General features: G+C 29.1%; 1 protein-coding gene across 1 annotated transcript; it reads right to left on the bottom strand.

Annotated features, from left to right (window-relative positions):
• Positions 1–3,675: 3,675 nt before the first annotated feature.
• LOC112701321 (transcriptional corepressor SEUSS-like) lies at positions 3,676–4,893 on the bottom strand. Its single transcript, XM_025752095.1, has one exon. It carries the CDS (start codon positions 4,891–4,893, stop codon positions 3,676–3,678), a length of 1,218 nt encoding a protein of 405 aa, XP_025607880.1.
• Positions 4,894–17,623: the final 12,730 nt, after the last annotated feature.

Genomic DNA, 17,623 nt, shown 5'->3' with positions numbered 1-17,623 from the left:
TCTAAAAAACTTCAACCCACCATCCAACTCCTTTCCAGGATCCAGCCAGTAAAACTCGCTCACATCAGTGTACCTTATATCCTTTACTAAGTCATTTATAAAGAACTTATTTAAGGTATCCACATTCACTCGTTCAATCTTAATTTTTTCACCCCCAATGTATGCCAGTTTGCCATCATCACCTTTTTCAAATTTTTTTCTGTGACTAATAACCAACGTAATGTAGATGGTAGCCATCTGTAAATAGACATGCACAGAAAACAAAATCAATTCACAACCACATCATAGCCAATACAAACAAACCCTAATCAAAATCCCATATCCACAACCATGCATCCAAAATCTAAAAATTGATAACAGGGAGATAAAAGATTATTACTTACCTATGGATGACACCACGCACTTCCAATAGGTGAGATGTTTCATACCAACAAGCACCTTATCTTCAATACAGAGATTATCGTCAGTAGCTAACCCACACACAAATGGGACGGAACGTTTTCTTCGAGTGAAGAAGAAGAACAGTTTGCTTCTCCTAGGGCTCTGACCTCTGTTTTGTGAGACGCGCGAACAAGTATACGTATGCTAACTCTTGATTTCTAATTTTTTTTTTTTTAAAAATTAACTATCAATTATATTTTAAAACAAAATAAATTACAATATCCACGTATGAAGCCCCCAGGCCACATAATGCTGTGATGTGTGCCACGTAAGGAGCGTCACTAACGGAGTCAACACCGGAATAACATTTGGTTAGTTTCATCCCACGGATGTCATTTTTGATGGTACATTAGATAATTTCTTTTTTTCGTGGGTAGATTTGTCAGCAGCTCAACTTTTATGGGTAGAAATGGTAGTTTACTCTTCTCTTTAAAAACTGGCTAAGAACAAAACTCAAATTGCTACGTCATTATCATCATTTCTAAGAGTACATGAGAGTACATAAAGGTACACATATAACAAGCACGACTTCTACAACATCGCCAGCATCAATGGCAACCATTATCATGGTCTCCAGAAATACATAGGTACACATGACTAAATTATATTTAACAAGAATTTTTTTCTGTTATAAATTAAAAAAAATCATTATTTCCAAAAAAATACGACTTATTCCTGTGTATTTTTATATACTTCTATGTACTCTAAAGACAATGATAATAGTTGCTATTATTTTTTCTCACCCAGTCTAATATTTATGAAACGGCTAGTGAAATTCGTCAAGATTGCCAAATCTTACAAAAATAATAAGGTTTGCTAGAAGCGTGATGAAATTAGTTGAAATTCCAAAAAACAAAACATATTCCGGAATTTAAACCCCGAATAATTTATTTGGCGAAATTTTTTTATTTTATTATAAAAAAATGAGTTAAGTCTCAAAGTGGTCCCTGAAGTTGCATTCGAGTTTCAAAGTGATCCTAAAATTAATAATTACTTAAATTCGTCCCCAAACTTATACTCTGAGACTCATAGTAGTCTCTAAAATAATTTTCGTCCATCCTTATCATCGGAAAGACTGAAACGACATCGTTTTATATTTATACTTAAAAAAATAAATCCTAAACTCCAACTCGACGTCGTTTTGTATTTATATATAAAAAATATAATCCCCAATTATCTTCACCGATTTTCTTCTTCACCCTTTTATTCTTCTTCTTCTTCAAATTCACAGTAACAACAACAACATCATTATTACAAACAATAATTAAACTATCAAATTCATATTAGTTTATGTAGACATCCGATAATCATGCTCAAGCCAATAATTTAATTTAAATAACAAAAATTTTTATAAATCATAGCAGTTGCAATAATAAATATGCAACAACATCACATCGATCAACAACAAAAATTAAAATATAAGTACCCAAAAAAAGAATAAATGGGAGAAGAAGACGCAGAGCAGATCGGCGGAGTAGAAGGAAGAAGCAGGCCACCGGAACAGAGGAAAGCAGAAGCACATGCACGAGAGGAGGTGCCACAGTGGCCCAAAAATAAATTAACGAAAGGTGGAGACGGCGGCAAGAGAGGTAACGTCCGCAGGAAGTTTGCCTTCTGTAATTCTTTTCATCTTCTATTATCTCTCTCTGTGAATTAACAAATTATTATTTTGTTTCTTTTGAGTTACTTAAACAGTTACAAAATACTGTTTCTTATTGACAGTTATTAGGAAAAGAGAAAGAAAAAAAAAAGAAAAATTGGGGATGAATTGGGTAAAGAGAAGGAGAGCGTGAAAGAAAAAGAGAGAAAAAATTAGAAAAGAAAAAAGGAACCATAGAAAGAAATGGAGAAGGAAAACTAGGATTAAGGAAGGGGAAGGGGAAGGGAAAAGGGTAGGGGTAGAAAAAGAGGAAGGAGAACTGAGAGGGGTGGGGAAGGAAAAAGAAAGTGTGAAAGGGAAAGGAAGAAGGGAACTGAAAATGGAAAGGAAAAGGAAAAGTGAAAAATGATTGGGAAAAGGAAGGGAAAGGAAAAGGGAAAAAGGATTGGGGAAGAGGAAAGGAAAAAGGAAATCGGGAGAGGGGAGAGGGTTGTATTTTTTTTTTTAAATATAAAACGACGTCGTTTTATTCCTTTCTAATTCTAAGGATGGACGAAAATTTTTTTAGGGACTATTATGAGTCCCGGATAACAATTTCAAAGACAAAAAAATTATTTTAACGACTATTATAAATCTTGGAGTATAAATTTAAAGACGAATTTAAGTAATTATTAATTTTAGAGATCACTTTGAGAAATATAAGTTTAGGAACCACTTTGAGACTAAACTATAAAAAAATTCCTAAAATAAAGGGTTCAATTTATGAATTAAACCAGTTAATTCCAATCTTATTTGAAAAACATACATCTACAAAGTATCCGTTTGCAAATTAATTAATTGGATATGTCAATGTCAACGTGTTAACATTAATAAGCATTAAAAATTTATAAGCATCTTAATCATAACTAATATAAAACTCAACTCTCTAAATCACGATATAATTATTTTAGATAAAATGATAAATAAAAATTTAAACATAAATAAAATTGCTTGATTTATGTATAAAATTTTATTATTGTTATACTATTTGAGCTAAATTATAACAAAAAATTTGAGGCTACAAAAAATATAGCTATATTATTTATTGTTAGAAGAGTATAAAATACTAAATAAAGATACTAAATTTGGATTTTTTTTAAATAAAATAAAAAATTTATTATTTTTTAAAAATCTATTTTATAATTTTAATTTTTTAAATACAATTTTATTTAATATTCAAAAAAAGTTGTTAACTCAAACTTTTAAGTTTTACAATAAACAATGACAACTATTATCATCGTCTCAAGTGTACATAGAAATACACAAGAATACACAAGAATAATAACTTAAAAATTTGAATTTGGTGGGTTTTGAAAAAAATTGAAGTGCAATTCGCTAGGGATAGAGTTCGCCGGCAATTAAGCGAATTCTATAAAAAAAACATAGAGTTTACCGGGTGCGGCGACTCGCCCTAAATAAAAAAAATCGTATTTGAAAAATTAAAGTTAAAAAATAGAATTTTAGAAAATAATAAATTTTTTTATTTTATTTTAATAAAAAAATCTTACCAAATTCTATCAATCGATGGATCCATTTAAAAGTCGCATTATTTCAGAGGAATTAAATCCAAAATCAGTTGCACGCCGCTACACCAGTTATGGGAGGGAATTAGGGGGCTGAATCGGAGCATTCTCTTCACCATTCACTGAATTTTGAACTCTAGAATCAACTGAATTATGAATCTGAACAGTGCTTGACGTGGCTAAGGTACCATTGCTAGAAGAACCAATTTGCATACCAGGTGTGTGTCCATTGTTCCTACCACCATTATTCAAATCATGATTCCCGTTTTGATGCTGCTGTTGTTGCTGCAATTGATCTTCACCATGATCACCAATTCTAGGTTTCTTGGGAAATTTGGCCAAGCTCTCGATAGGTCCAATCTTATTCCGTATGCTGAAATCAATCACGTCTTTCATCAAGTTCCCAACTTCTGCTAATTGAAGGCACCTAACATAGCTCTTAGCAAACCCCGAATAATCATCAAGCATTGGAACTTCCAATTTCTTAGCCAATTCTTGTGTTACTGCAACCAACTTATTGCTACTTTCTTGAAACTCCTCAGCAGTAACATTATTGTTGTCATTATTATTGGCTGCGAAATTCTGGAACTTTGATATGGCATCACCAATTTGATTCACATTAGGAACCAAATGGCTTCTGCTAATGAACACTTCGTGGTGCGTCACGCAGAATTCCCAAGAACATATCTTGATGTAAGGGGAGAAGACTATTCGAATGGAACCTTCGTGGACGACGCGAAACTTGTCGAACAAGCTTTCTCTTCTTGCTTTCTTACAGACCAGAACAATGTAGCCAGAAGGGTCTCTGAATTCGCCGGGAATGTCGGTAAAAAGCCTCTCTTCCAATAGTCCACTTTCATATTTCACCTTTAAAAGCCTTGGAAGAACATCAAAACACGCTTCATAGCCATTAACAGGATTCTTCTTGCATATATCACATTTTTTCATACTACCAAGGGAAAAATTGGCTCTGATTTTTGTTCCTGGATACAAGGAGAAACAGAAGCTCTTCTTACCATTTGGAGCGAAAAGCTCGGCCACAAATCTCTTCCAGAAGATAATGTTGTTGTCGGCCGGCCGGCGCTGCTGGCAATGGACAAATTGTTGCATCTTCTTTGCACAAACTCCGGATTGATAGATTGGAAGAATGTTTCTTTGTTGTTGGAATTGCACTGGAATTTGTGGTACTGGCGGTTGTTGTTGTTGAGGCATACCCCTCAAGCATTGTTGTTGATGGTTCAACATGTTGAAATTTGCAGCAGTTGAAGCTACTTCTTTAGAGGGTTGCATCGAGATTATTTTCTTCTTGTTGCTGATAAAAGAAACAAATTTATAGTGAGAACAATGGGTGATTTGTTTGTGTTCATGTTTTCTGAATTGTATTCTGGGAGAGATCTTTATCTTTTTCTTGTTTTGATTCTAAATTTTATATTAAAAAATATTTAAATTGGAGTTGATTTAATTTGTATAAAAACATTGTTTTTGGAACTTCCAAAAAGATATGATATATCGGACTGAATAAATTTGCTAGCATTTAGCGGTAATTGCTTTCATCTTTTATTAAAATTTTAATTAAATCAAATTATCTTAAAGTTTTAAAATAACTCTAAAGTCAAATTTATCCAATGTGTTTGTAGTTTTGTTTTAAAAACAATCTAATGATAAGATCAAATATTACGTTATTTTAAATATCAGAAATTAATTTTTGATTTCAGATTTTTTGGGATTTGCTTCCTTTATTTATTTAAATCCTATCAAAATATAAGTTCTCATAAGAATTGATTTAATATCATGTGAAAGATAAAAATTGATTTCATTTATTTTTATAAACCAACTCAACACTCCCTTTCTTTTTATTCGGTTCAATTTTTTTTTAATTCAAATCCATCCATCCTGAACACTCTTAAGTCTTAAATTATATGTCATATCATAATTATATTTTGTACGTGCTAGCTTATGTGAGTGTGTCAAACTCTAAAACTAACGAAAAAAAAAAGATATAATATAAAGAAAAAAAAACTTACTATTCTATTGACTTTTGATAGAGATTTCTTTTATTCTTTTGGATGTTTGAAAATTACTTTTCTTAAAATATTGTCTTGGCCTCCTTTTTTACAATCATTGTTAATGAAAGATGGAAAAGTTTTTGCTTGATTTGCCTAAGTCATAGTGCTATTAAAGTGACAAGTAGTGCATCACAGTGACAATTTGGTTTCAATGGTTTTATTGATTGATATACTAAACAACCATGAGAATGCATGCGAGTATATCTATATTGAATCAACATAAAACAACTCTGATGATTAGAATTCAAATTCTATCTTTCTATCATTACAATAAAGAAAGATATCGATTTTGACAAGGTCAATTTGCAGTTTCGTTTAAATTAATTTAGCATAAAACACTTCATATATTTTTAAATTTCATTGTTTTCTTTTTAAAAACAAATAGAGATGACGGACAATCTATATCTATCCGACTCAATTGGGACGAATAATTATTCGACCCGTACAAAAATAAATTTTAATTGAGATAAATTTATGTTTAGAAGGAGATGAGATTGAGGTATAGATATATCTATTTAAGTATTCATATTCGTTCAGTATATATATATAAGTTAATAAAAAAATATTAATTTAAAAGGTTACAGGACAGGGCAGGTATATTATTGGTAGGATTAGGGTGAAGTTCTTTTATTATTTCAAGATAATAATAAAAGAGTCTATATAAAATAAAATAAGATGGGATGAAGTCACGAAGTCACATAGTGTGAAAATTCACTCTTATCTTAACATGGATTTAAATTTTTTAAATTTTAAATTTTATTTTAAACAATAAAGTGTAATCTTTCATCTTTCGATAGTTTTTTTATATTTTTTCTTAATTTTATCTATGAAATAAATAATAAAAGATCATACTTTACTTTCTAAAATAAAAATTTAAAATTTAAAAGATCCAAAGTTCTTAACATAGATTCTATTATCAATTCTTGTTCTTTCAAAAATTATACTACTTTATAAAAGAAAAAAGGTAGACTTCTAAAATTTACATTTCAGAATTATATTTTTTTATTTTTAATTTTGCTTAAATTAATACATCATGAGATAATAAATATAGGAAAAACTACCAAAAGTACCCATGAAATTTACGAACGCTAACAAAAGTACCCATAAATTGTTGGGAATAATACACTACTTTTCCTTGAGAAAATACCTTTTACAAAGAAATAAAATAAACACAATCACAACACAAGAATTTAACGTGGAAACTCTAATTACTGGAGAAAAAAACCACGGCCGTTACCAAATGACAACCAGAGAATATCACTATGTGAAAATTGTTACAACACATAGACTTCTTTCTCTCTAACACCGGCATCCCAGTACACCCACACTCTCAAAGCAAATATTTAACTACACCTCACAACACTCTCTAATCAAAAGGTATAGAGGAAAAGAAAAGTCAGATACAAGCTTTAAGTGTTTTCGACTGGTACAAAAAAATATAGAGAACTTAGCCTCATATTTATAGCCTATGCCACCCACTCCATTTGCTATCCTAAGCAACGTGGGACTAATTCAACCAAATTCTAATAATCTCCACCTTGATTGAAATAGTCACACATCTTCAGCTTCCATAGTCAACACCGACAATTCTTTGCTGCCATTATCTATACCGACTATCATAGTTCAGAGAACTATCATACTCCACCATGAAAGTATACACACTTGGAATTAGACCACTCCAAGCATTTTGCCTTGGTACAGATCGAAATCTTGCTGAAAATGCATGGTGCAACTTCCAAATTGGCTTTTCCTAAAAGTTCTTTAGTCATCGACCTAACTCCGTCACACACCTTGCATCTCAATGCCAACCAATGCCCGTGTGCAATTGTGGACCCGATTTCCACAACTTATCCTTATCCATGGCAGTGCGGCAATACCATGAGGATACTTCTTATCTTCAACGCCTTGTGCAAACCTGATTGTATCAACACATCCTTGACTTGTATTTGTCACAAGCCAAAATTGATTCTTCCATCAAATTTTTCTATTTCAAGCTTTACATCACTTAAATATCCTAACATTGTTGCAACCGTATAATGGAATAGTATAACTCAACTGTAGACCGTGCACTAGGAAGGGTCCCCAGGAAAGAGAGGTGGGTCACAATAGACACACTTAAATACCAAGTCTTTTCTTAGCCAGAACCTTTCCAAACTGCACTCTCACAGTGTCACACTGCTTTCCAGCAACAACAACAGCAACCAAAGATCAACCTGAAGCTACAGGACAAAATTCTTTTCTGATGTAGAAGGTCAGACTAGGATACAACCACAGAGCATACTAAGAATAAATCACACCGAACCGAAGCTCTAATACCACTTGTTGGGAATAATACACCGTTTCCCCTTGAGAAAATACCTTTCACAGAGAAATAAAATAGACACAATCACAACACAAGAATTTAACGTGAAAACTCCAATTACTGGAGAAAAAAACCACGGCCGTTGCCAAATGACAACCAGAGAATATCACTATGTGAAAATTGTTACAACACATAGACTTCTTTCTCTTTAACATCGGCACCCCAGTACACCCACACTCTCAAAGCAAATATTTAACTACACCTCACAACACTCTCTAATCAAAAGGTATAGAGGAAAAGAAAAGTCAGATACAAGCTTTAAGTGTTTCCGACTGGTGCAAAAAAAATGGAGAACTTAGCCTCATATTTATAGCCTAAGCCACCCACTCCATTTGCTATCCTAAGCAATGTGGGACTAATTCAACCAAATTCTAACATAAACTAAGGAAATTAATGATGTACCCATGGAAGATGAGTTCCGTATGACAAAAGTATTCAAATCCCAATTTTTTGTTTATTTTTTTAATAAAATTCCTAAACTATCCCCACCCTCAACCTCAACTCACTTTTTAAATCTTCCATAACTCAACATGCACCTTTAAAACTTGTCATGGAGTCCAAAACTACTCCTACAACAGATGAAATGAACCTTTTATGGTGAAAATTTTGGATAATAACGCAACAGAGAATTGCAGCGTCGAGATTAACAAAAGAATCAATCAATACCGATGAAGAATCAGAGAAAGAATCATAAAGGAACATTTTTAATCGTTTCATTTGTTTTTTCCTTTTTTTCTTAATTTGAGGGCTTTCTTTGTGTGAAGGGATTGGCGAAAAAAATGGAAAAGAGCTCACCATACTAAATTTATCTGCTAGGAATCGGTCGAAGTCCTCTACCACCATCACCACCATTGATTTTGGCCTGGTCTATTATAGGAGTAGTTTTAAACTCCATGACAAAGGTTTTAAAGGTACAAGTTGGGTTATGAAAAGTTGAAAAAGTGAGTTGAGGTTGAGAGTGAGGTTAGTTTGAAAATTTTAGTAAAAAATTAACAAAAAATTAGGGTTTAGATACTTTTGTCATACAAAATTTACCTTCCATAGGTACATCATTAATTTCCTTAGTTTATAGATACTTTTAATTTATGGATACTTTGTTCAGCGTTCGTAAACTTTATAGATACTTTTGGTAGTTTTTCATAAATATATATTCTTTGTCATTATTTTTGAATAAAATATTAGCCTATAAATATTAATTCTTCTCATGAACTATATTAACCTATAAAATTTATTAAGTCAAACCAACAATTCAATTATTGATGCAATTTTGGTATTTTCTAAAAGGAATAAACCAGCGTCAAAAAGATGTTGAAACTAATGAAATGAATTTTAAAAAAATAAATTCTTAATAGATATTGAAGGATTCTAAAGAGTTATGGTTATGATTTTTTTTTTATACTTATTATGGTTATGATTTATATTATATTTTCTTCAAGCATTCATAATATTTTAAAAATATGGAAATTTTTGGATTGCATTTGAAAGAGAGATTGATGCTGAAAAATAAAGATATAAATTAAATTAAATTTCTATATTGAATTTAGTATAAAATATATAGCACTAAATTATATTTCAGTGTCTAATTTGATTTAAGAATTAAGATAAATACAAATATCGAAATAGATAAAATTACTTAGATATCTCTTTTACTTTGTATGGTTTTCTTTTTTATGATATTTTTCGGTGGCAGAGACAAAAATGTTACATTGTTTCAATGACTATAAGTTGAACCGAGACATTTTATCATGGTCACTTTAATCCTTTCTTTCTATTGTACCTTTACTTTTCATCTTTGTATTTTTCTGTAAAAGAAAACCGCTTTCTATTGTTAATTATTTGTTTTAATTTTTTTTCTTTGTCTTTGGTAATTTATTTGTATTTTCGAAAATAATTTTTTGTTTCTTAATGCTTCAGATTTGCAAGAAATCTTCTGCCTTCCTTCCTCTGTTGATATATAGTCAAGTTGTGGGGTTGTCACTATGATGAATTTCAGAAGATATTCAGGAATAATAAAAAAAAAATTATTTGGAATATGTCAGAACACTATATAACCATCTCAGTTAGAAGAACTAGCTGAGAACGATTCTCTAACAACGAGGATCGGAGAAAAGGGTGTGGGGCTTCATTGGAGGGAGAGGGATGTAGGCGGAGGTGGAGGCTACAAATGTGGTAGTTTCAGTGCCGAAATTTGTGCTACACTTGATGTCAATGGTGGTTGTGGTGGTGGTTCTGGAGGTGAAGTTGGATGATCGAAGGTCATTGGTGAGATCATCTTGTCATGGCGAAGATGCTGGTGGTGGCGGTGGGATGCAGGAGAAGGAGGCATCGTTTAAATAAAAAAAAAGGATATGTGGATTAAACTTTGAATTTGAAAAGTTGGATAAATATATTTTTGAAAATAAATGTTATTAAAATTTTAGTTTTCGTCTTTAAAATTTTCAATTTCTTATGGAGGTACTATATGAACATAAATTTAATGTTTTAAGACTAAAAATTTAGTTCCAATCTTTAAATCTCAATCTCCCTCCCTCCTACCAAAAATATTGTTTTAGTATTTTAAAATCTATTTTATTAATATCAGAACTTTCATATACATGAGTAATTTGTTCTATTAAAAAAAAGAGAATGAAAAAATTGTTTACTTTAGTTGCTATTTTGATGGAAGTTTCTATTCTTTCAATATTTGATTTTTAAATTTAGAGTAATTACTCAAATCAGTTTTTAAAAATTTTAAAATTGGATATTTTAGTTCCCAAAAATAAATTAATACACATATCAGTTTCCAGTTCATTTTTCGGCGGAATAATTATCCAGATCAGTCCCCAAAAATTTTAAAAACGGACATTTTAATCTTCAAGAAAACTAATATACAAATCAATCCCAACGTTTTTCTCTATTAGACATAATAGTCCTCCGTCCAAAAATAAAATAAAATAAAATAATTATTATTATTATTAATTGCATAATAATATTGCACTATATCTTTTGTATTTTTTGGACCAAAATAATGATAAATTTATTCATTAAATTTATATATATATATATTCAATAATAATAATAATAATAATAATAATAATAATAATAATAATAATAATAATAATAATAATAATAATAAAATTATTAGAGATTATTTTACAAGAAATTCAAAATTAAAACTATTTAATATTTTTGTATTTAATGTAATCATAAGATGTCCTATGTAAAAAAATGTTTGTATTAAAAAATATGTATTAAAAAAAAAGATTATATATATATATATATATATATATATATATATATAGTCACTCAATAATAATAATAATAATAATAATAATAATAATAAAATTATTAGAGATTATTTTATAAAAAAATTAAGATTAAAATTATTTAATATTTTTGTATTTAATATAATCAAAAGATGTACTATTTTAAAAAATATGTTTGCATTAAAAAAATATGTATTTAATATAAATCCAAATTAAAATATTTTCTTTTAATACATATTTTTTAATACAAACATATATATTTTTTATATAAGACATCTTTTGATTATATTAAATACAAAAATATTAAATAATTTTATCCTTGAATTTTTTGTAAAATAATCTCTAATAATTTTATTATATATATATATATATATATATATATATATATATATATATAAGAATTTAATGAATAAATTTATTATTATTTTTGTCCAAAACATACAAAAATATAGTACAATATTATTGTGCAATTAATAATAATTATTTTATTTTATTTTATTTTTGGACGGAGGACTATTATGTCTAATAGAAAAAAACGTTGGAAATTGATTTGTACATTAGTTTTTTTTTTGACTAAAATGTCTATTTTTAAAATTTTTGAGAACTGATCTAGGTAATTACTCTGCCGAAAAATAAACTGAGGACTAATTTATCTATCAGAATAAAACTTTAGAAATTGATATGTGTATTAATTTTTTCTGAAAACTAAAATGTCCGATTCTAAAATCCTTGGGACTGATTTAGTTAATTACTCTTAAATTTAATAGCTGATTTTGGACCATTACTATTAACTTGATACTCTTTATTACTACTAAACATACATAACAGAGAAAATAGTAATTAAGTTTGTTTTCTTAATTCATGATGCTATATATTACAGAGTAAGGGGTATCACCATAGCAATTTGGTTATAATGATTTCATTTTTTTATATAAAAAATATCTAACTTGTATTTAAATAGATATTGTGATCTAATCTCTTGATCTTGTGATCTAATCTAAAAGATCATAAAACTGTAAGTAAAGAAATGCTTTCAAAACTTGAACTTAATTCGTTCTCTTTTAAGTCTTTAGTTTACTTGTGTTTACGCCACCCAAGCAAATTTCATCACCATAATAAATAATGGTAGAAATATATTGATATATACAACACAAAGTAATTCTGAACGGAACGAAACTCTATATTTACATCTATCAATATCATATTTAAAGAAAAAAAATGATATATATATCATCTTTGTGTATATAACATATTATTTGTATTAAAACTAATTGATAAAAAAGGATAATTTTTTTTTTGTTTAGGGCCCAATTAAGTTTTGTCCCAATGCAAAAATATAGAGATAGAAATAAAAAAATAAAGACAAAAATATATTTAGAAGTAGAAATAGAGGCAAAAATATAAAATTATTGCTTTTTCTATTCAAATTATATATATATATATATATATATATATATATATATTTGTCTTCCTCAAAAGTAAGAATAAAAAATATAATATATTAGAGAGAAATATATTTAATAAAATTTATTCCCACTTTATCAAATTTTGTTATTCTAAAATTAACTGTTATTGTTTGTCTTAATTTAAATTTTTTTAAAAAATATATATAAAAAGTTTGGTAGAAATAGTTTTTTCTAGATAATAGATTTTGAAATTTTTAATTGAATTTTTAACTTTTAGTTTCATCTAGACGTACAAATGCATATATATTTCATGAGAAAAATAATATTTTTATATTTCTTTGTATTTATTTTTAAAAATTATATTATTTTTTTAAATCAATGATATTGTTATCCAATTATCATATATCTATATCGATATTAGATAAATAATTTTTTAAAAATACTATATATACACTAAAATTAATCATTAAAATCAGTCATCATGTATTTATATATAAATATGTATATTATTTAACTATTTTAATATATATATTTTGTATTTAAATATTATTTTATACTAATAATTGTTTTTTTAGTAGTTAATTTTAATATAAACCTAATATAGTTGATAATTTTTTAATAGAACCCTACCAATCTAAAAATAAAAGAAGAAAATACATGAATCTGATCATTTATTTATTTTTTTATAATTGACTTTCTACAATAAAAATATGAATGAACTAATATATTAAGCAAGTAACTCAGTTTTAATTAGAGGAAATAGATTTTTTAACTTTTTTTAATTGTTATTATAAAGTGTGATCTCTTAACATAAATTTTTTAAGTAAAATTAAAAAAAATATATAAAAAATATATTAAATAATGAAAAAATACATGACAAAATAATTAAAAAAATAATTGAAAAGATCTATTCCTATTAATTAGATTAAAATACTATTAAATTATATGTTGAATTGCAATTACAGGAAAAAGAGAAAATTAATTTTAAAATTTCTCCATTAATTAGAAGACGTATTGATTCAATTCATCCTATTGAATTACTGAAATTATAAATTAATATATCTATCCGTTCCTATATGGGATAATATACAAAAATATATAAAAAAGTTTTTAAATATTTCAAATGAAACAATATAGTGAGATAATTAATATATATTACTTTATGAAAGAAGAAGGGTAGACTTCCGAAATTTACATTTCAGAATTAGGATTTTTTTACTTTTAATATCACTTAAATTAATATATCATGAGATAATTAATATACGTTCTTTGTCGTTCATTTTTGAATAAGATATTATTAATTCTTCTTATGAACTAGCCTATAAAATTTATTAATTCAAGCCAACAATTTCAAATTATTGATGCAATTTTAATATTTTTTAAGAGGAACAAATTACAGTATCAAAAGATTTTGAAACTAATAAAATGAATTTTGAAAGAATAAAATATTAATAAATATTAAAAAATTCTGAAGAGTTATAGTTGTGATTTATATTATATTTTTTTCAAGCATTCATAACATTTTGAAAATTATGAAAATTTTTGGATGCATTTAAAAAAGAAATTGTGATTGAAAAACAGAGATTAAAAAATAAAAACTAAATTAAGTCTTTATATTATTTTTAGTATAAAATGTATAAAATTAAATTATGTTTTAGTATTTTATTTAATTTAAGATAAATATAAAAATTAAAATAAATAAAATTATTTGAATATCCTTTAATTTGGTATGGTCTTCTTCCTATAATATTTGGCAGTGGAAGAGGTAAAAATATTACATTGTTCCAACGACTATAAGCTAAGCCGACATATTTCATCATAGTTGCTTTAACCCTTTCTTTTTTATTATGTCTTTACTCTCTATCTTCGTATTTTTCTGGAGAAGCAAACTGTTCCCTATTGTTAATTACTTGTTTTAATTTTTTTCCTTTGTTTTTGGTAATTTATTTGTGTTTTTAGGGATAGTTTTATGTTTTTTAATACTTTATATTTGCAAAAAATCTTCCATCTTCTCTCCTCTTTTAATGTGTAGTCAAATTGTGTGGTTATCATTATCATGGATTCCAGAAGATATTTATTGGTAATAAAAAAAATATTTGGAGTATGTTAGAATAGAACTTTTTCTTTTTAATATTGTATTACTAGAGGTGAAATCCTTTATCATGAACCAAATTGTGTGTTGAACACAACTATGGCCATTTACAAAACGTCAATGACGTTTTGTGTTTCTTCAATTAAAATAATATTTTTCTAACAAAACGTCAGCGACGTTTTGTGTTTTAATAATTAAAATAATATTTTTTTTATTACAAAACGTCAGTGACGTTTTGTTCTTTGATGATTAAAAAAATTTTTTTATTACAAAACGTTAGTAACGTTTTGTGCTACTACCACAACCCTGTAGAACACCAAAATCATCAAATATTTTTGTATTTCACATTAAAATTATCCATATATAAAAATTTTAGCCGTTAGAATACTGTGCGACTATTTTAGTTAGAAGAATTAGCTAAGAACGATCCTCTACCAAAATTTGTACTGCAAATGATGTCAGCAGTGGTTATTATTGGAAACTCAACACAGATTTAAATTAAAAATCTGTTTAACAACAGAAATATCAAAAATAATTTTTTCATAACTTGTCCAATTAAATGGGCAATATAAAAAATATTCTAAATAATAAATATAATGACAGAAATTAAATAATCAGACATAAAAATTTTAATGTGGAAAAATCTCTAAAAAGAGAGACAAAAAACTTACGGGACCTAGTTCAGAAAAATCTTCTACTATCAGAATAATGGGTACATAAACAGTCTTTTTAGTGACACTAGGGCATCTCAACAATCAACAAAATTCATCACCAAAACTGGTGGAATCAACATAAACCCTCCACAAAAGTGGGTATCTCAAATCAGACAAAAGAGAAGGCAATACAACAAATAAGTTATATCCTAATGTTCATCTCTACACCAGAAATAACATACTAAAATTTCATAAGAAATGGAGCAAATTTACCAAGTCAATGTGATCAAAATAGCCATGCTCTTTTCCCCCAAATTTTTCCTTCTCCCTCGACGCCGTTTTTCCTTTTCATTCAAAATGAAGCTTCGTACTTCCTGTCTCTCTCTCTCTCTCTCGTGGCTTATAGCCATTCTTTATTTTCTTTTCTTTTTTTTAAATATGTGGGCCCCACTTAATTGGGAACCCACCAACAAATCTCTCCCACCAACTCAAGTGGGGACAGGCTGCTCCACTAAATCCGTCTTCTCTTTGCAGGAATCAAACTTCACTGCAGGTAAACTCTTAGTCATCATATCTGAACCATTATCATTAGTATGGATCTTCTCAAGTGCATATGACTTCATCTCAAGCGCTTGACGTATCCAATGATACCTCACCTCTATGTGCTTCGATCGGGAATGAAACGTCGGATTCTTGCTGAGATGGATAGCACTCTGACTGTCACAAAATAACACAAACTTCTCTTGATTGATGCCTAACTCTTGTAGGAATTTTTCATCCACAAGAGTTTCTTAGAAGGTTCAACAACAACAATGTATTCTGCCTCTATAGTAGATAAAGCAACACATTTCTGAAGTTGAGATTGCTACGACACAGCTCCCCCTGCAAAAGTCATCATATATCCAAAAGTAGACTTCCTTGAATCAAGATCCCTAGCCATATTTGCATCTGTGTAACCATCCAACACAGGTGGGCCACTCTCAAAGCATAAACAAACTCTAGAAGTACCATTAAGGTATCTGAGAATCCACTTCACTACTTGCCAGTGTTCCTTGCTAGGATTAGAGAGAAATCGACTAACAACTCCAACGGCATGAGCAATATTTGGCCTAGTGCAAACCATAGCATATATCAAACTGCCAACTGCAGATGCATATGGAATCTTCTTCATTTTCGCTTTCTCTTTCTCACTTGTAGGACATTGCTGTGAACTCAACTTGAAATGACTAGCAAGTGGAATACTATCAGGTTTAGAATTACTCATGCTAAACCTCTCTAAAACCTTCTCAATGTACTTCTGCTGCGACAACCACAGTTTCCCATTCTTCCTATCATGAGTGATACTCATGCCAAGGATTTTCTTTGCAGGACCCAACTTCTTCATAGCAAAGGATCTGTTCAAGTCTTTCTTAAGACTTTCAATCTTCTTTGTGTCATGACCAACAATCAACATGTCATCAACATAAAGCAAGAGAATTATAAAATCACCATCAGAGAATTTCTTAACATATACACAATGATCAGAAGAAGTCTTACTGTACCCATGACCTTCCATGAAGGAATCAAACTTCGTGTACCACAGCCTTGGCGCTTGCTTCAACCCATATAAGCTCTTCTTCAACTTTCATACAAGGTGCTCTTTTCCTTTAACCTCGAAACCCTCTGGTTGTTCCATCTAAATTTCTTTATCTATGTCACCGTGAAGGAATACAGTCTTCACATCAAGCTGCTCAACCTCTAAATTCAAACTAGCCGCCAATCCAAGCACAACTCGAATAGAGGACATCTTCACAACTGGAGAGAAAATCTCCTCAAAATCAATACCTTTCTTTTTCTCAAAGCCTTTCACAACTAATCGAGCTTTGTACCTTGGTCGTGAGACATTTTCATATGCTTTCAACTTGAACACCCATTTATTCTTGAATGCTCTCTTACCCTTCGGTAACTTCACCAATTCAAAAGTATAATTCTCATGCAAGGATTTCATTTTTTCTTGCATGGCCTTCAATCAATCTTCCTTATGCTCATCAGATATAGCTTCCTGGTAGCTCTCTGGCTCCCCAGTCTCAGTGTTCATCACATACTCATGAGGAGAGTATTTCTGAGAAGGATGACGCTCTCTAGTAGATCTTCTCAATTTAGGCTCAACTGGTAGTTCAGGTGGAACTTCAACATCTGGCACCTCAGGTTGAGGTG

This window comes from Arachis hypogaea, chromosome 7, assembly GCF_003086295.3.
Source record: "Arachis hypogaea cultivar Tifrunner chromosome 7, arahy.Tifrunner.gnm2.J5K5, whole genome shotgun sequence".
In the NCBI taxonomy this organism is placed as follows: Eukaryota; Viridiplantae; Streptophyta; class Magnoliopsida; order Fabales; family Fabaceae; genus Arachis; species Arachis hypogaea.
The sequence above is the reverse complement of the archived record's forward strand: the minus strand, read 5'-3'. Positions and strand labels throughout refer to the sequence as shown.